At 37.4% G+C, this 21251-nt stretch overlaps 2 protein-coding genes across 4 annotated transcripts in view; one reads left to right on the top strand and one right to left on the bottom strand.

Annotated features, from left to right (window-relative positions):
- PAWR (pro-apoptotic WT1 regulator) overlaps window positions 1-21251 on the top strand; it is a 102907-nt gene that overhangs the window by 13776 nt on the left and 67880 nt on the right. The gene's annotated exons all lie outside the window — the stretch shown is intronic.
- Window positions 16831-19429, bottom strand: LOC100446995 (mesoderm-specific transcript homolog protein-like). The gene has a single exon (XM_054527431.2). The coding sequence runs from the start codon at window positions 19076-19078 to the stop codon at window positions 18071-18073; it is 1008 nt and encodes a 335-aa protein (XP_054383406.1). The 5' UTR covers window positions 19079-19429; the 3' UTR covers window positions 16831-18070.

Here is a 21251-nt window from a genome sequence, read left to right as displayed (position 1 = left end):
TAGTACAAAGGTGAGAATTAGTAACCTGATTGGGGTAGAGGGCTTATGTTAGGAAATAGTAGGTGAAACTGAGGGAGCAGAATAGTGAAGGATCTTAAGAACAAGCCTGAAGATTTTTGGTTTGATGTATCTGGCTACAGGAGAACTTGAGCAGGATATGTTCACATTGTGAGAGCAAAATTTTAATAAGATCAACTATTGGGCTGTGGTACACAGAGAAGAGTAGAAGAAAGAGAGAATAAAGGTAAGGAGATTAGTTGTTGCCATACTCTAGTTGGGAAGATACTGTGTGTGAAATTATAGAACACTATAGCAGAGAATAGAGTTTATTAATATGTTTTCAGTTTTATGACTATTTAATTGACTGTTAGTGTCTTCAGTTGGAGTACATAGGGGAGCTTATTATTATCTTGAGTCACATGATAATTTGAAAGATTGATTAAATCAGAAATTGCTTATACTATGAGCTGGCTTTTAGAATATTTTATTAATTGTGGGTGAAGAAAAGTATTTGTATTTCTGAATAAGCAGGCCATATTAATGTGAGATTACACTTATGGGCTTTTTGAGCCTGGTACTATTCTAAGTCCTTTACATGTATTAACTCATTAAATTTTTAGAACAGCTCTAGACGGGTCACTGCTATTATTATTATTATTTCTATTTTACAGGTGAGGAAAGCAAAGCATTGAGAAGTTCAGATTTCTGATTTGAGAAATTAGTTGCTAACTTTGCACTTGCCTCCATTCTTGATTTTTTTTTTTTTCCTCTGTTTCCAACTTCATAATGGGATCAGGGTCACTTTTTTCTCCTGTGCTTCCAACTTCACAATGGGGTCAGTGTCACCTTTTAAATACTAGCCTGAGCAAAACAAATATATTAAGCTTGCTATTATTATTTTTTTTCTTTCCAACTTTTAGATTCAGGGGGTACATTTGCAGGTTTGCTGCATGGGTAAATTTCATGTCATGGGGGTTTGGTGTACAGATAATTTTGTTACCCAGGTAATCAGCATAGTACCCATAATATCCTTACCCTCCTCCCACCCTCCACTGTTAAGTAGGCCCAGTGACTATTGTTTCCTTCTTTGCGTCCATGTGTACTTAATATTTAGCTCTGACTTATAACTGAAAACATGCAGTATTTGTTTTTCTGTTCCTGCGTTAATGTGCTTAGGATAATGGCCTCTAGCTCCATCTATATTGCTGTAAAGGACATGACCTTGTTCTTTTTTATGGCTGTGTAGGATTCCATGGTGTTTATGTACCACATTTTCTTTATCCAATCAACTGTTGATGGGGATCTAGGTTGATTACTTGTCTTTGCTATTGTGGATAGTGCTGCGATGAACATATGCATGCATGTGTCTTCATGGTAGAATGATTTATTTTATTTTTATTTTTATATTTATATTTGAGAGACAGAGTCTTGCTCTGTCACCCAGGTTGGAGTGCAGTGGCACCTTCCAGGCTCAAGTGATCCTCCCCACCTCAGCCTCCCGAGTAGCTGTGAACACAAGTGCGGCACCACGCCCAGCAAAAATTTTTTGTATTTTTAGTAGAGACAGGGTTTTGCCATGTTGCCCAGGCTGCTCTTGAACTCCTGAGCCCAAGTGATCCACCCGCCTTGGCCTCCAAAGTGCTGGGATTACAGGCGTGAGCCACCGTGCCTGGCCCTATGGTAGAATGATTTCTAGTCCTTTGGGTATATACCCAGTAAAGGGATTGCTGGGTCTGGATGGTAGTTCTGTTTTAAGTTCATTGAGAAATCTCCAAACTGCTTTCCACAGTGGCTGAACTAATTTAAATTCTCACCAGCAGTGTTTGAGTGTTCCCTTTTCTCTGCAACCTCACCAACATCTGTGGATTTTTGGCTTTTTAATAGTAGCCATTCTGACTGGTGTGAGATGGTATCTTACTGTGGTTTTAATTTACATTTCTCAAATGATTAGTCATATTGAGCATTTTTTTCATATGCTTGTTGCTGCGTGTATGTCATGTTTTGAGAAGCGTCTGTTCACGTCCTTTGCCCAGTTTTTAATGGGGTCATTTTTTTTTTTTTTTGCTTATTGATTTGCTTAAGGTCCCTGTAGATTCTGGACATTAGACTTTTGTCGGATGCATAATTTGCAAATATTTTCTCCCATTCTGTAGATTGTCTTTTTACTCTGTTGATAGTTTATTTTGCTGTGTAGAAGCTCTTTAGTTTGATTAGGTCCCACTTGTCAATTTTTGTTTTTGTTTGAATTGCTTTTGGAGTCTTCATCATGAAATCTTTGCCCAAGGCTGATGTTCAGATGATATTTCCTAGGTTTTCTTCTAGGGTTTTCATAGTTGCAGGTTTTACATTTAAGCCTTTAGTCCATTTGAGTTGATTTTTTTTTTTTTTTTAATCTGGTGAAAAGAAGGGGTCCAATTTCAATCTTCTGCATATGGCTAGCCAGTTATCTCAGCACTATTTATTGCATAAGGAGTCCTTTCTCCTTTGCTTGTTATTGTTGGCTTTGTCATAGATCAGATGGTTGTAGGTGTGCAGCTTTATTTCTGGGGTTCTCTGACCTGCTCCATTGGCCCATGTGTCTGTTTTTATACCAGTACCATGCTCTTTTAGTTACTGTAGCCTTGTAGTATAGTGAAGTCGGGTATTGTGATGCCTCCAGCCTTGTTCTTTTTGCTTAGGATTGTATTGGCTATTTGGGTTCTTTTTTGTTTCCAGATGAATTTTAGAATTTTTTTTTTCTAATTCTGCAAATAATGCCATTGATAGCTTGTTAGGAATAGCATTAAATCTATAAATTGCTTTGGGTAGGGTGGCCATCTTAACAATACTGATTCTTCCTATCCATGAGCATGGGATGTTTTTCCATTAGTTTGTGTCATCTCTGATTTCTTTCAGCAGTGTTTTGTAATTCTCATTATAGAAATCTTTCACCCCCCTGGTTAGCTTATTCCTAGGTGTTTTATTCTTTTTGTGGTTGTTGTGAATGAGATTACATTCTAAGTAGAAGAATTTAACCCTGTGAAGTGCTTATATGAGGAATAAAAAATGCTACCATAAAGCATATTACCTATTTTTAGCTCTTATTTTAAGTTCTCACAAATCTCATACCTCTGGGAAGGGAGTGCTGTTTGGCTAGTACTGGGTTACTGAATTTGAAAGAGGAGCTCAGGCTCAGCTCTTTGAGGAGAGGCCTCCAACTGGCTGGTAACTGAGTCACTGAGGGGCACAATAAGGCTGGTTTCAGCTGTTGCTACTTGAATGAATGCTGCTCTAGTGACTAAGCAAGGCTCAGGTGAAACTGACAGGAACAGGAAGCAAACTTGAGGAACAAATCACTTCTTCCTTCTCCAGCCTTGCAGTTTCCTTCTCTCTCTTTGTATTGGTAGAGACTAGAAAGAAATATGATTAATTTAGGGCTGGGCGCGGTGGCTCATGCCTGTAATCCCAGCACTTTGGGAGACTGAGGCGGGCGGATCACAAGGTCAGGAGATCAAGACCATCCTGGCTAACACGGTGAAACCCCGTCTCTACTAAAAATACAAAAAATTAGCCAGGCGTGGTGGCGGGTGCCTGTAGTCCCAGCTACTTGGGAGGCTGAGGGAGAAGAATAGCGTGAACCCGGGCGGCGGAGCTTGCAGTGAGCCAAGATCGCACCACTGCACTCCAGCCTGGGAGACAGAGCAAGACTCCGTCTCAAAAAAAAGAAATATGATTAATTTGACTCACTTAATAATGGTTGTGGTAATTGAGAAATTTGACATCTAACTTGATATTTGATAATATTAAGTAATCATTTTTCATTATTTTAGTTGTGATAGTGGTTTAGTGTGTGCTGTAGAAGAATTGTTTTAGAGATATATATTGGTATATTTAGAGAAGAAATGCCTGGGATTTGCTTCCAAATAATATAGGACAGATGGTGGTGGGAAAGTAATAGAAATATAAATGAAATTTATACTTGTTGAAATTGCAGTAATGAACAAATTAGGATTCATTTTATTTTCTCTACTGCTGTATATGTTTGAAATACAGAAAAAAATTAAAATTTTTTTTTGGTGATACATTCAAGTTAATAAGACTGATTCTTGTTGAGGGATATGAATGTGATCTAATACACACAATAAACTTGGTGATAAGTACCTTGGGGAGGATAAAACAGGGAGATAGGCTATAGAGAGTAGAGGCTGCAAAGTGGTGGTAGCACTTTAGGGTTGGCAAGGAAAGCCTCTATATGGAGCAAGGTATTTAGTTGAGATCCAAACTTTGGAAGGAGCCAGTTAGGTAAAATTCAGGGGAAGGAGCTGGGGTAAAAATGTTCTAGGTAGGAGAATTGGAAGAGATTGTGGGGAGAAAGAAAACAAAACAAAAGTTCTAGGTAGAGGGAACAGACATTACAGAGGTTTTGAGGCAGGAAACTTCAAGTATTCAGCTTAGAGCAAAAGTTGAGTAGGTGAGAAGAGATAAAGACCAGGTCATGGTAGAGTTTGGAGTTTAAGTGCAGTTGAGAGCTGCTTGTTGGTTGAAGCAGAGGAAGTACTTAATCTAATTTTTGTTTCAGAAAGATCAGTTTAGGTTGTAGGTAAAGAATGGGCTCTGTGTATGGGAAGGAGAGAGAGGGCAGACCACTACAGCAATACAGGAGAGAGTGACCAGGTGGGAGGTAGGGGCCATAGAGAGACGGGATTGCGTATGGAATATGTTTTAGAGGTAGAGCTGACAGCACTTTCTGTGAGAAGCAGAGCAATCAAAATGATAATTAGGTTTTCCTTTAGAGCAATTGGGTGGATGTTGATGCCATTAACTAACAATACTTTATACTGCTATTCGTGCAGTAAAAGAATGTCATGCAGAAGTATAGCTTTTTAATATTTTTATTTTTAGAGATAGGGTCTTGCTATGTTGCCCATGCTGGCTTTGAGCTCCTGGGCTCAAGTGATCCTCTTGCCTCAGCCTCCCAAGTAACTAGGACTACAGGTGCACAACTGTGCCTGGCTGTAGCCTTTTTGTAGAAATTATGATTGAGACTCTTTATAAATAATCTTAACATTTTGAGTATATGCTAGGCATTGTTCTAAGTTCATTACATGTATAAGCTTATTTACTTATCATCAAAAATTATATGAACTATTTGTCTTTATATCCGTCATATCGAGGAAACTGAACAATTAACATGGTAAAAAACTTGCCCAGTAAAAAAATGCATACACCATGACCAAGTACAGTTTATCCCAGGTATGCAAAGCTGGTTCAGCACTTGAAAATCTATTAATGTAATCAATCACATCAACAAGCTAAAGAAGAAAAATCTCATATTAATAGATGGAGAAAAAGTATTTGACAAGATCCAATACCCATTCACAGTAAAACTTCTTGGTAAACTAGGAATAGATGGGAATGGCCTCAGTTTGATGAATATCTACAAAAACCTATAGCCATATATTTGAATTTAGAGAAGCTACTTCTACGCTAACTACACATAAGGGCTATGTTTCTAGTATAGAATATTGATTAAAACCTTTCCTGTTTTGATTACATCTAGCCACATGATTCTCCTATTGAAGGGATTTAATCTTGAAATTGGTGGAATATTTTAGATGGTAAATTGATTAGAGAAAAGAGATTTCAATTATATTGTCTAGTACTTTCCATTTTGTTGAATTAAAGTTTAAAACACCACCAAACAACTTTAGGCTGTAGTGGAATTTAAAATTAGTATTTGAATGTAATGTTTTTCTTTCCTTTTTTTTTTTTTTAAGTGCTAAGGTCTTGCTTTTTGCCCAGGCTAGACTCGAACTCCTAGGCTTAAGCAATTCTCCTGCCTCAGCCTCCAGCGTAGCTGGGACTAGAGGTTCATGCTACTGTGCCTGGCTAATATTTTTCCTTTTTAAGCTAGGTTTTCCTTGACAGTCTATTTTAGTATCCTTAATACTTAGCTCAGTGCTTGACATGTAGGATTAAGAAGGTGGTTCTGTCAACTAGGGAAATAATGAAAAAAAAAAAAACCCTAAAAAGTGGCAAACATATTCTGATATGGAAATTATTTCATTTATAAATTGTGTTTTCTTCTAAGGTTTTGCTTTAAAATCACAAAATCTTGAAGTACACTTAAAATTTGAAGTTCAGCTTATGATAGCCTTTTTTTATTGTGAACTGAAGTTTTAATATTTGATACTAGAGAGTATCTGTTGATAAATTTGTGTAGTTATAAGAAAGGTTCAGTTACAGTAATTGCTATTACCTTGATATTTTGTAAATTACTCCCTTTGTAACATTTGCTGTCTCAGGAAATATTTTTTCTAATGTCAGATGGAATTTTCAGAATGAATTGAATGAGATATTTTTGGCATTTTGAAACCTAATGATTTTTCTATGAAGAATTTTTAGTCTTATTCATTGCATTGTTTTTTCCCAAGAAAAAATGATGTATAATAGTGACACATAAGGTAGACATTCTCCTGGTAAAGTATATTACTCTTTTTATTTTATTTTGATTTGAGTAACAGATTTGATAATTTGGTTTTTTAAGCTTTCATTACCTAACAACCAACCAACCAGCCTTTTCTATAATTTAGTAACTTTCCTTGCATTTTTCTCTTGGACTTTGCTTATGTACTGCCAATTAGTTGCTTAAAACTTTTTGTCATTGTTAAAACTGTTTACTTGGCTTTTTAAAATGGGGGAAAAACAATAGAAACATGCTGTGGTGCAACGAATGAATACAGTGTGGTTAACAACTTAATTTTTTTTCCTATTTCAAACATCCACCTATCTTTAGCATTTTGTATACCCATAGGTTAAAAATGTTTACATTTTTCTTAGAAAAGTAACCCATTTAAGAACGAAAAAGGCCAAGCGTGCTGGCTCACATCTGTAATTCCAGTACTTTGGGAGGTGGAGGAGGGTGGATTGCTTGAGCTCAGGAGTTTGAGACCAGCCTGGGCAGCATGGCAAAACCCCCATCTCTACTGAAAATACAAAAATTAGCCCAGTATAGTGGTGCACACCTATAGTATGTTTGAACCGGGAGGTGGAGGTTGCAGTAAGCCAAAATTGTGCCACTGTACTCCAGCCTGGGCAACAGAGCAAGAGACTATCTTAAAAAAACAAACCCAACAAACAAACAAAAAAATGAATAACTGTTTATTCATTATATAAATAACTTATTTAACAGTTTCAGTATATTTTGAAATATTTTTTCCATGTATCATTTGATTTTTTTCTTTTTTTAAAGAACACTTGAGAATTACTCAACTAAGTTTAGATTATCTAGATGTTTGTTAGAGTTGCTTTCGTTGGAGGACTTGAAAATGAATAATGTATAATTTAAGATAGTTATTAGAAGAGGAGTTTTTTTTAAATATGTTTCTTAGTTATTTAAGGTCTGCAGATATGAAAACCATATGTCTCAAACCAATAATCAAGATATAAGATAATATGGCAAGTTGAAAAGATAGAACAGTGTATCTTGAAATTTGCATAGTCCTGAGACTAGACATGGTCCTACTCTATAATATGGCTTATTCCCTACCATGCAGGGAAAGTTCTGAGGCCTCTCTGATTCTTAAATCTATTTTGCAAATTACTTTTTAAGTTCTATTAACATCATTGTACAAGAAACCTTCAATTTAATATTGTTGGTCTTATATCCCTAATCTTTACATAATCTGCACTGTGTGGGCAATCTTCTGTATAGCTCATGCCAGTAACTTTTAGGGCTATTTTTAAAATATTACCAAGACTGAAGTCATTCAAGCCAAAATGTGAAGACTAAAGTCTTTGATGTATCTGAACAGAAAAAGATAAGTGAAATTATTTAAAAACGTACTCCATTCTTCCTTTCCCTAGCTTTGTTTGTTTTGAACTGTTTTCTTCATAACAGCACACAGTTGGAAGTGCATGTGTGTAAATATGTTTGTATTTGATTGGGATGAGAGTATTTCCTTCCAGTAGGAATTCCCCAACTTGTTGTCTGGATTCCTCTCCTTATATTTGTATTCTTTATACAGGGGTCCCCAGCCCCTGGGCCGTAGACCCGTACTGGTCCATGACTGGTTAGGAACCAGGCCACACAGCAGGAGGTGAGCAGTGGGCAAGCGAGCAAAGCTTCATCTGTATTTACAGCCATTCCCCATCGCTTGCATTACTGCCTGAGCTTTGACAGATCAGTGGCACCCTTAGATTCTCATAGGAACACGAACCCTCTTGTGAACTGCGCATGTGAGGGTTGTAGGTTGTGCACTCCTTATGAGAATCTAACCAATGTCTGATGATCTGAGGTGGAACAGTTTCATCTAGAAACCATCCTCCCCATTACCCCCGTGGTCCATGGAAAAATTGTGTCCCATGAAACCAGTCCCTGGTGCCAAAAAGGTTGGGAACCACTGCTCTATAACTTTCCTTACTTAACCAGTTGTTTTTGTTTCTAATATTTTAGAGGTGAAGAGTTGAGAAGTAAGATAATAGAAGGCCAAAGACAAACTACTTCAGGGCTATTTTGTGAAGCAGAAACAGCACTTCATCAGGTAGTTTTTGTGGGAGGAAGCACTGTTAATGCCCTTAGGCGTAAGGGTAAATGATTCAACTTTCCTAAGGAAATACATTTTCTTCTAACTTGAAACATTAAAAACAAAAACAAAAAAACCCACAAACTTTTACTATAGAAAAATCAAATGTGGCCAGCACTTTGGGAGGCTGAGGTGGGCAGATCACCTGAGGTCGGGGGTTCTAGACCAGCCTGACCAACATGGAGAAACCCCGTCTCTACTAAAAATACAAAATTAGCTGGGCGTGGTGGCACATGCCTGTAATCCCAGGTACTCAGGAGGCTGAGGCAGGAGAATTGCTTGAACCCGGGGGGCAGAGGTTGTGGTGAGCTGAGATCGTGCCATTGCACTCCAGCCTGGGCAACAAGAGCAAAACTCTGTCTCAAAAAAAAAAAAAAAACAGGAAAAATCAAATGAACAAAAGGAAATAAGATAGTATTGTCCAACCCTATGTGTGAACATGTTAACTAGCTTCAGTTATTTTTAATTTATGGCTCATCTTACTTTATTGATTTCCTCCAATTTTTATTGTTTTGAGGCAATACTGGATATCATTTCATTTGTAGATAGTATGAATTTATTAAAGATAAGGACTTTTATTTTTAAAAGATAACATTCCACTATTACAAGTAAATAATAATTCATTAATATCAAATGTCCAATCAGTGCCCAAATTTTCATGGGTATCTCATATATGTCTTTAATATTTTGTCCAAATAAGATCTATACATTATAATTGCTTGCAGTGTCTCTTGTCATCTTTACATTCTTCCTGTATTATTTTTTCACAGTTTATCTGTTGAATAAAGCTTGTTGTTTCTCACAGTCTGGATTTTGCTGAATGCATCCCCGTGGTCTTGTTTAATGTAATCCTGTAAACTATTTCCTATAATTTGGTAAATTTAGATTTAAACTAGAGATTTGATCAGATCCATTCATTATTATTATTATTATTTTGACAAGGATACATTATATGTCATATTTTGTACTTCCATCAGGAGGAATAAAAGTCTAGTCAGTTCTTTTTCTATGTCAGCAATCATTGATAAATTGCCTATATCAGCTGTCAACTCAAAATATTAATATCTGAGACAGGTGTCAGTCAATTTAGAAAATTTATTTTGCCAAGGTTAAGGATGCCCCTGTAACACAGCCTCCGGAGGTCCTGAGAACATGTGCCCAAGGTGGTTGGGGCACAGTTTGGTTTTGTACATCTAGGGAGACATGAGACATCATGTAAGATGTACTTGGTTCTATCTGGAAAGGCAGGACAACTTGAAGAGGGGAAGGGGCTTCTAGGTCAGAGGCAGGTTTGCCCTAAGCAGTTCCCATCTTGACTTTTCCCTTCAGCTTAGTGATTTTGGGGTCCCAAGATTTATTTTCTTTCATACCAAACTTTTCAGCCTTAAGATCCCTTTACATTCTTAAAAATTATTGAGTATCCTAAAGGGTTTTTGTTTGTGTGTAAATATCACTGTATGTATGAGCATTTACTTTTTTAGAAATTAAAACCAAGAAATTTTAGAAATGCCTGTTATTAATTGGAAAAAAAAAGCCCACTGCATGTTTATATAAATAACATTTTTGTGAGAATTATTTTCCAAACAAAAATTTAGAAAATTGGTCCACTGTTTTACATTTTTGTAAATCTCTTTATTGTCCAGCTGAAAAGAAGACATCCTGTTTCTCCTATCTGCTTCATCTTTTAGTTTGTTGTAATATTACATATCATGTAACCTTTGGAAACTTTGTGTACACTCATGGGAGAATGAGGAGAGGGAAAAGGCAAGTAAGATTTTAGCATTCTAAAAATAGTTTGACCTTGCAGATCCTCTGAAATGGTCTTGGGGACTCACAGGGGTCCTTGGACTATGCTTACTGCTGGTCTAGATTGATTTTATTATTGGTTGCAAAATGGTGATATTCTAATTCATTCCTTTGTAATTTATTACCTGGAATATTTTATATAGAGAAATTTCCTTTCATCAACTGTTTTAACTAAAACAGTTACCTTGAGATACAATTTGTACAAATAAGATAGCCTAGATGCTTGATTCTTTTCCTTTAAGGAGACAGAGCTTTATTGCATTCATTTTACTATGTGAGAAAGAGATGAGAAGACTACTTTTAAGCCCCCTTGGTACTAATTGAAACTGCCTCCACTTACAAGTGAAGGAAGGACTCCACTAATACAGTTGCCTTCTTAAATTATTAAGATGCAGTTTGTATCTTAGAGGTTGCTTATTTTGGTACTATATCAAATAACACTATATAATCTAAGAAACTTGCTTGAGGAGTCTAAAAAGGATTGGAAGCTTTCAAGTTATCTGATGATACTTTGACCTACTTGTTTCCTTGTGAAAATTTAAAGATTAACAAGATAATGTCTGCAATTAGTTTAAAATGCTTATTTATTGTGAGATATGTTACTGTTAACTCCATGGAAGAGAAAAATCAGGCTCTGTTACGGGATATTGAGTTTTGCTGCAGTTTGATTTTATAAAACTCAACTGATTTGCTTCCAGAATTGCTTCAAAAACTCGAGCGCTCTTGAGGCAAGACAGGGAGTTGTAAGCTGTCATAAATGATACAACCCAGAGACTAAGACTTGGAATGGAATGAAGTCTGGAGAGAGGAGATGTGTATCAGAGTAGTGTAAGCAATAGGTTAATTAAGCATAATGAAATTTCAGTTCTTAAACACAAATGAAAGGGGAGGTTCGTCTTAATTCCTTACTTGTGTGTACTTGAGATGAAATGTGAAGTCAGTTTTCCTCTATGTAACAATTTTTATTTTAATTGACTTACAGAATTTTTATGATACAATAGAAATATGTTGAGACAAGTTTATTGAGCCAACTATCTATACATCTTAAAATATTTGGCAGTTTAAATAGTTATTTAATGTGGGTTAGAAGTGGGAAGGATGTGAGTTGAAGGATGGAAGGAAGCTGGACCAAATAGAATAATCTGTCAGCAAAATAAATCTTTTCTAGTTAGACTTAATCTCTTGTTGTTTTTGGACCTGATGAAAATTGTTTTAGAGATTGGAACTTAATAGAATAGTTATGGTTTGAAGATATCTGTTTTAGTTACGTATTTGTAGACTATAAGAAAAGTAAATGGAACTAATTTTTGTCTCTATAAAATTTTCCTTAAAAATCAGATTTTTTGGGGAATCTTCTGAGTAGTACCATCATTCTATGGAAACATATCTCAGAAATTAAATCTTTTCATTGTTATAATCTGTTTTTTCATATTATTGGAGGTACATAGTAAACCTCACAGTTGAACCTTAAAATATAACTATTGTTGACTTTTGGAAAATGGTTTAGTGAATTGCTGCACCTCCTTCTAAGTTGGAAATTGAAGAGGTGTTGTCTAGTTGTAAATGCTGAATGCAGTGACTGAATGTTCACTACAGTTTTGGTTTACAGAAATAGTAGATGTGTATTAACTATACTTATACAATAATCACTATTTTATTTTTGTTCAAGTATAGGCCTTGGAACTTTAAAAAAAAAAATAGCCAGACATGATGACACATATCTGTAGTCCCAGGTACTTGGGAGGCTGAGGCAGGAGGATCACTTGAGTCCAGGAGTTCAAGGCCAGCCTGGACAACATAGCAAGACCGCTCTCTCTCTCTCCCCCTGCCCCCCCAAAGAGTCTACTTTGTCCTTAAAATAATTTGATAGCACATTTAGGACCTTATTTTTAATACTACCTTTTGAAACATTGACTTTCTAAAAAACAATGTGTGGCCCCAAACAAGATAATGACATGGGTTTAAAAAAAAACAAAAATTCCCTTTCAGGCATGTTACAGTAAATATAGGTTTAGTGTAAAAACTTGGTATTAAAAGTTTTTGGTAATTAATGATCTGGAAGCATGGCATGATCCTAAAGTTCTAAAAATTAGAGAAGACTCTAAGATAGTAAAGAAATGAGTGTTTAATTTACTATATAATTTTTTTTTAATCGAGGGAAGGTTTTGCAGAGGTGCAATGAAAGAAGAGGATCACTCCGATCATTGTCTTTTATTTCCAGATCTTTTTGAGTAATGAAAATGCACTTAAAAAAAAGTTGGGGTCTAGTTGCAGTCTCAACCCTTGAAGTGGTGGCCTCCGTTGACTGTCTCAAGGATATTTACTTTGTCCATCTTTTAAGAAAATAATCCTTTATGAATAGTGATAAATAATCCCACATTTCTCACTATGACTAGTTATTTTTAATGGGCAAATTTCTGTTTGGAATGTAAGATGGACTATTTTATTATAAGCTATTTCTCCCATTGGCACATTGGCAGTTTCATATTTGCCAATACTCAGTAATTTTCCTAAAATGTATATTTGGCATATACTTTGTAGTTGGATTTATTTTTGTTTATTATATTATAAACACATAGCCTGATTAATCTTATTCTTCAGTTAACTGGGATGTTAGTAAATCACTACATGTAATAAAACTTTTCATTTATTTCTCTTAAAAGTTTCAGAAGTTCACACTGTGCTATTTAAAATAAATAGGGGTTTTTTTTGGTTTTGTTTGAGACAGGGTCTCACTCCATTGCCCAGGCTGGAGTATAGTGGTGCAGATCATGGCTCACTGCAATCTCCACCTCCCACGCTCAAGTGATCCTCTCACCTCAGCCTCCTAAGTAGCTGGGACTACAGGTGTGCGCCACCACACCCAGCTAATTTTTTGTATTTTTTTAGTAGAGCTGGGATTTTGCCATGTTGCCCAGGCTAGTCTTGAGCTCCTGGGCTCAAGCGATCCTCCTGCCTCAGCTTCCCACGGTGTAAAATAAAAACAAATAAGTTTTTAAACTTTATTTGCCTAAGAATCACGAAGGGAACTTTAATGAGTCTATGACAGGACTGATGAATCTACATTTAAAAAATCTTCCCAGGTAATTCTGATTAAGGTGTAAACTATAAGTCAAAAGTGGCACCCATATCTGTCAGGTGTATTCCTAAAGGACAAAGAAGATAAAGAAATAGTCCTGAAATGTATGCATCAACACTTAAAACCATAGACAAGATAGGAGAAAGAGGCAAAGCACCAATAAAAATCTCCATATCCCATGTGCAAAACCTTAGAATACAGAGTAAGTAACTGGTGGTCTTTGGCCACACCAAGGGAGCAAGCCTTATGCTACTGAACACCTTATCCACTCATTATTTTCCCATTACACAAAAAATGAAGTTGATGAATTTTGGAGTAAGATAGTTATTTGTTGTGTAAAATTAGGTAGGTGGACAGGGTCTCATTAGTATAATGGAGATTGAACTGCCTATCTTTAGGCTTAGAATTAAATAAATTAAAAGCATTTACTCAAACTATCTGCCATGTAATAGGTTCTCATTCTCAAAGGATAGCTATTTTTTGTTTCTAATGACAACATGTTACCATAGAATCATTTTAATTATTTCCTTGTGATTAATAATTAACACTTCAAAAACAGCATTTTCTTGATGTTTCCTTACTCCATCTTCACATGCCAAGTGCTAAGAGTGCTTAGTAACCGTTAGAAATCTAAGAAAAAGTAGATAGGCTTTATGTGATTTCATTCAAGCCTTTGTGTAAATGGGCTTTATGTGATTTGGTTTAAACCTTTGTGCATTTCTTAGTCTGGAATCCATAAAGAGCTTGGGCTTCTGCTTTTTTGTCTTTATGTATGAGTGATACTTTTGCCTTGTAGAAGGAAGCGAGCTGAACTAAATTCTAGGTCAGCTTGGCAGTGTGGTCCATTATTGAAGTGTCTAGAACTAGAATGTGAATGGAAGCAAGAGATTAATAATTGCACGATATCTAGATTTCCTCATACAGTAAATACAGTAGAAAGTCACAGGCAAAGAACTAAAAGACTGGACTTTTCTGGAGCTAGATGATTCTGAGCAGTTACCTAACTTCTCTGATCCTTGATTATTTTGTTGTTAGAATACATCAAAGCCTATTCCCAGGGTGATTGTTAGGATTAAACAAGATGTTATCAGTAAAAACTGTTTTGTCAAATGTGAACTACAAATGATTTATATTACTGTTTCCTGTCCTGAAAGTTCTGGATCTTTTAAGCATTAGTATGCTTTTTTTTTTTTTTGAGAGACGTCCCAGTATGTTGCCCAGGCTGGCCTTGAACTTGTGGGTTCAAGTGAACCTCCTACCTCAGCCTCTGAAGTAGCTGCGACCACAGGCACATGCCACTGTGCTTGGCTAAATGCTACTATGCTTATTGACTGAGATTTTTCTGTCATTTAGGTAATATGTCCTGAATTTCAAGTTGAAATAGAGCTTTTTGAAAATACTATCTTTTGGCATGAGAATCTTTTTTATCATTTATTAAAGTGGCAACATTTAGATTATTGTTTGAGATTTTTTATTTATTTTTACTTTTTATTGCTTTTCCATTTTACTTTCTGAATATGATTAAGCAGCTGTAACCCTACTATATTATAATTCCCTGAACTCTGTAGTCTCCCCTGCTTAGTGTGTGGCCCCAGCTGATCATATTACCATTTACCGATGACACATAGACTTTTCATGGATGCGTATTGAAATAAGTGTTTGTGAGGATAAGGGGAACATGGTGTAGGGAGAGGGCTTTGGTCTAATGTATGTAATAATGTCTTTAAAATGAATCAAACTTTGAAGATTTCCTAGTTTTGTTTTTTTAAGTGTAAAATGTTACTAACTTAAAATTTTTGAGTAAGAAAACTATCTTCTTATGGCTTAAAACATTATCTTAAATGTAATAAATTAATTTCTTAAGAAAAGAGTGACATGTCCATGATAAAATTTCAAGTGGTGCAGACAGCCATTGTTGTTATTTCTTAAGTATCCTTCTGGAGATATTTTCTGTTTTTACCAAGAAATATGTGTGGATATCCCCAGAGATTTTTTCTTTCAAGGTTGTTAATGGCATAATGGATTTGAAATCTTTTGTTTGTAAGCTAAAAGTTTAAAATTTAAGTTTTTAAGGACAGATTGTAGAAATATTATGGCTAAAAGTTTACTAAAATGTAAGTTCTTTTTTTTTTTGAGACAGAGTCTCGCTTCTTTGCCCAGGCTGGAGTGCAATGGCGCTATCGTAGCTCACTGCAACCTCCACCTCCTGGGTTCAAGCAGTTCCCCTGCCTCAGCCTCCCCAGTAGCTGGGATTACAGGCTAATTTTTGTATTTTTATTAGAGATGGGGTTTCACCCTGTTGGCCAGGCTGGTCTCGAACTCCTGACCTCAAGTGATACACCCACCTCGGCCTCCCAAAGTGCTGGTATTGCAGGTGTGAGTCATTGTGCCCAGCCAAAATTGTATGCTCTTAAGGACAGATTTTTTTCTTAGCTGTATAGATTTAATCTTTACGTTCTGTAGTCTATGTCTATATGATTACATACTTAAAAAAAAAAAATACAGTGGCTGGCCGCAATGGCTCTCGCCTGTAATCCCAGCACTTTGGGAGGCTGAGGCAGGTGGATCAGCTCAGTTCAGGAGTTCGAGACCATCCTGACCAATATGGTGAAACCCTGTCTCTAGTAAAATTACAAAAATTAGCTGGGCTTGGTGGCATGCACCTGTAGTCCCAGCTACTCAGGAGGCTGAGGCAGGAGAATCACTTGAACCTGGGAGGCAGAGGTTGCAGTGAGCCAAGATTGTGCCACTGCACTCCAGCCTGGGCAACAGAGCGAGACTCCATCTCAAAAAAAAAAAAAAAAAAAAGTACAATGAAATGTTTTTTAGCCATCTTGCTAGATATTATCAAGTCTGGAGTTTAGGGAAGAGGTCTTTAGAGGTAATGATGTGAACCTAGTCAGTTTGTCTGTGGCAGTGGTTCTCAAACTTTAGTGCATAACATCATTTAGAAGGCTTCTTATAACACACTTCTCTCAGTATAACCTCTTAGCACTTCTGTTTGTTTCTATTTGTCATCTTGAATTGTCCTGGGATACTTAATTCCTTTCATTCTCTGCCTCATAACATTTTCAGTTTATTGGTGAAGGAGGACATTCCTGTCAGTGCCACTATGAAGTTGCCCTAGGAAAAAGGATTTTATCTGTGCTGTTACCTGTTTCCCTCATTTCATTTTCCTTGGCTACTCTTGACTGGAATAAATTTGTAAGAGACTTTAGACAGTTCACTGTAGCTGATTGGAAAGCTCCAAGTACTATTAACATTTATAACCGACAATGTCTGGTATGTTTGCTCACCGCTTTTTAATGGCTAGTTTTATCTGCAAAACTGTTAATATGGGCCTGGCACTAACCATAGTGAGAGAGTGTATTGTTCTCAGCATTTTCTTTTTTTTTTGTCACAATTCATTTTTATTAATAGAAAATAAACACTTATTCCAGTTTCAAAGTTGTTATACTTGAGTTGCTAACTTAAAAAAATGAATTTTAAATCATCACTTAATAATCCTGCTTTGACTAAGACAATGAAATGTGGCTTTAAAAAAAAAAGTATTCAGCACTATTTGTTCATAGGTCTTTCAGAGTTTGTTCTTAAAGTTTTGGGAACTTTCCAGTCTGTAAAGTACAGGAATTACTGAGCTACATTGGAAAGCCTCTCTGGGACAGGCAATGGGGAGTTAAGCAGTCATCATAAAGGAATCAGTGTACATTCAGCATGGTGACTTGGACTACACAACAATCCCTTCCCCTCTACAGTAGCTCAAGAGAGACGTGCTTTTAACCACTGAGGTATAAGGAGTCTCAGACTGTTATTTGCGGTTAGAATTGGTCTTCCCAGCTAATAACAGTACATCTCTGGCACAGATGCTATTGGTCCTTAATGTCTTGTGATTTTAGGAAATAGTTTGGATTTAGTTCAATTTATTCAGAAATCAAACATGTTTAATTAGCTTCACTACTCTGGCAGAGTAAGGGTATGCTGGTTTGGTATCTTTATAAAATATATATAATGTATAGGTAAATCATAGTCTTAAATCATACCTAAAATACTATGTCATTTAAACCAATATCTATTTTAACAAAATGTTTATAACTAAAAACAGCTGATGAAACACTAAATCCAAAGGTATGACAAAGAGGACTCAGCTCTGTGTTGCTTAAGGAACTTTTAAAAGGCATGTGCCCATAACATCATTCAAGGAGAGGGAAGGAGGCCCCCTTCTCCTCCTTACTATAGAATTCCTGTTGGGGGTGGGCCAGAAATTAGCACTTCTAAATATTTCAGAGAAGTCCAAAGTGTTAAAAAAGTCTTTTTGCAAAAGAACGTCTTTCTGCATCAGTGAATAGTAATGCTCATCAGAATTTCCTAATAGCACAAAAACAAAGCCAAGTCTATACATTTGATCAGATGTCAAAGTAATGGGAGGTGGACTATTATGTCAGCCTTAGTCAGAGCTCCTGCTGGCTTCTTCCTATACACTGTTCACCAATTTGAGTAAAGTGGACTTTGTGAGAGAATAATGTTTGATGGCCAGGACCTCTTTTGGGCATTTCTTCCTAAGTGGAATACGCAACAGATAAGGGAGTAGGGGAGGTAATACAGGGAAGCTACTCTTTCCAGCTTAGAAGGAGTTGATGAAGCCCATATATGCATTCAAGAAGCCCATGGGATCCTCTAGCTGTGGATAGTGGCTAATGTGGTCATCCAGAATTGACACTGTGGACCGCGGCACCGTTTTCCTGTACAGCTCCAAAAACTCTGGATAGGGATTTACAGGATCCAATGGCCCATAGATAAAATGAATGGGGATAGTTACAGAGGCAAGAGCTCCCACCCAGCGCCTTCTGAACTTCTTCCTCTGATTGATGTACTGTAAGAGACTGTCAGTGACTAAGTTCCCGTTATTGTTGCGGATCCCTGCCCACATGTCCCACAGCTCACTCTCAGAGGGCCGAGTATACGGCCCAAAGACTGGGGTGAGACCTCGAGAGAATACAAAGAAGTTCATTAGTCGTGTGAGGATAGGTGACAGCACACCTCCATCTTTGAGTAGCTTTTGGAGAAGGAGTGGACGGTGAGTCTCAGGAAAGATACCTCCATTTGACAGACAGAGACTCTTTATGGTAAGCCGACCAGATCGATTCTGCTTGTACCTGTAGAGAAGCTCCTGCGCAACAATATCTCCATAGTCATGAGAAAGAAGGTTGATCCTGCGATTCTGGAGCCCCAGATGCCGCAAAAGCGCTTCCACGATGCTGGCCTGCTCAAATATGGAATAGTGATGTGGTCTCGGTTTGTCACTGAAGCCAAAGCCTAAGAAGTCGAGGGCAATCACCCGATGAAACCTCAAGGTCAGACCTTCCCAAATCTTGTACCAATCGTAGCTGGATGTTGGAAAACAGAGTAAAAGCACAACTATCTCTGGACTTCCAACCACTCCCACAGAGTCTTGGTAGAAGATACGCAGTCCCTTGTAAGTGAAAAACTTGCCTGAAGAGTTCCATGAGTGAAGGGCAGGGGAGAGCTGAGGGGCTGGGATGTGCAGGTACGCAGCAAGCAGGGGCACGGCCAGCAGCCCCACCTGGACCCACCACTCCCTCATCCTGCGGAGGCGATCTCGGCGCACCATGGCCGCGTTATCCCATGCCGCCCGCCGCAGCGTTGCAGAGCACCGGGCGCCGCGGAGCCCGCAGCCGTGCAGGGCTGGCCGGCAGCGGGGGCGCAGCCCGCAGCCCACAGCCCGCGCAGGGCGGCGCCGCGCCGGGCAGCTACAGCCACTCCGGCGTGCGCTGCGGCACTCAGCATTTTCTTTTTACTATTATTTCCTGCAGCCTTGTCTAATATAATAGTTACTTAAGAAGAGTAAATCTTTTTTTCCATGTCTTTACTTCCTTCCCCACCCCCTTTAATCTCCCTTCTTTTGGACAAAAACTACTTTTGGGGAGTCTGTAGTCTTTTAAATCCAAATATTTCCTTTAAATATGAGAAGAGAAAAAAAATTAAACAGAATGGGCAACAGACAAAATATTTTCCAAATACCACAAAATAATTTTTAAAAACTTGATGTTCTGTTTTTATCATTGATAGGATTTTGAATTAATATGAACTCTCAATCTACTATAGTTTATTTTCCTCTTTAGTTGTATAAGAATACAATAAATAATCTGAATAACTGTAGATAGAAATGTGTATAGTTGTAAAATGGGATTTGCCATGGAAAAATTTTATTAACACTTTAGCCTTATTTAGGGGTTGCTTGGTGCAGACAGTATATGCTAATGGGCTTTCTCTAGTCATATATTACTTCTGTACAAATGGGGAATTGGCTGCTAACATGAGGAGGCCAGAGGCGGTGTTTTTAATGACAAGAACAAATAAAGCCTATTTATGTTAAAGTATATGATTAGATTTGGACTTCTATGTTTACTCGTTTCCCAATGTCTAAAATGCCCCTGCCAAAATACATTACAGGGATTTTTTTTTTTTAGCTTGAATTTAGATTTTTTTTTTTGAGACTGAGTCTCGCTCTGTCGCCCAGGCTGGAGTGCAGTGGCGCCATCTTGGCTCACTGCAACCTCCACCTCCCGCGATCAAGCGATTCTCCTGCCTCAGCCTCCCAAGTAGCTGGGACTACAGGCACCAGCCACCACACCTGGCTCATTTTTTGTACTTTTAGTAGAGACGGGGTTTCACCGTGTTAGCCAGGATGGTCTTGAACTCCTGACTTTGTGATCCGCCCGCCTCGGCCTCCCAAAGTGTTGGGATAATAGGCGTGAGCTGCTGTGCCCGGCCAGATGTGGGTTTTTTTTTTTGTTTTGTTTTGTTTTTTAGTGTGCTAAGAGGCCAGGAGCAGTGGCTCATGACTGTAATCCCAGCACTTTGAGAGGCTGAGGTGGGTGGATCATTTGAGGTCACGAGTTCAAGACCAGCCTGGCCAACATGGTGAAATCCCATCACTACTAAAAATACAAAAATTAGCCGGGCGTGGCGGGTGCCTGTAATCCCAGCTACTGAAGAGGCTGAGGCAGGAGAATCGCTTGAATTTGGGCGGTGGAGGTTGCAGTGAGCCGAGATCACGCCACTGCACTCCAGCCTTACAGATTCACTCCAACTGAATCCGTAAACTTAAACAATTAAACAGCTATTTTATTGTATTATTTATTTTGAAGGATGAATATTCTCTTGAAATTTTAGTGTTATATAATATAAATCTGCATTTGTTTTGGAGATTGTTCACTACATTTAACTTACTGATTAAATTCTTATGTGTACTGATGATGTGCATCTGTATGTAAACATAAGTTTTTATTCAAACACAAGGCAAAAAAATCTTGTTTCTCTGCTTGGTTGTCCGATAAGAGGAACACAAATAACCCTATTACTCACTAAAAAAGAAAAACTGGAGGAATTTCAAGTATTTAGTTTCTTATTAAATTCAGATGGGATGATAGACCTCTAAGTTGAACTTTTCCTTATCCTTAATGAGTTTTATGCATTAATAACTCTTAGCTTGATTCTGGCCTAATTTCTTTTAAAGACTCTTTAAGGACAATTAATTATTGTTTATATTGAATATAACGTATTAGGAGGGTGCCAATGCCAGGTGCAAAGATCTGTTGGCATGTAGGATTCCTGTGTTTTTCTTAACTATCAAATCTGAAATAAAAATTCCTCTAGATTTCTTAGTCTTTCTAGGTAAAGTGACACAAATTTTTGGATATGAGACTGCCTTGGTGCTCTTTCTTCCTGCACCGTGATGCGCACCTCATAGTCTTTCAGTCATATGCACTTTGGACATTTTA

The sequence above is a fragment of the Pongo abelii genome, chromosome 10, assembly GCF_028885655.2.
Source record: "Pongo abelii isolate AG06213 chromosome 10, NHGRI_mPonAbe1-v2.0_pri, whole genome shotgun sequence".
Taxonomy (NCBI): domain Eukaryota; kingdom Metazoa; phylum Chordata; class Mammalia; order Primates; family Hominidae; genus Pongo; species Pongo abelii.
Note: the sequence above shows the minus strand (reverse complement) of the source record. Positions and strands in the feature narration are given on the sequence as shown.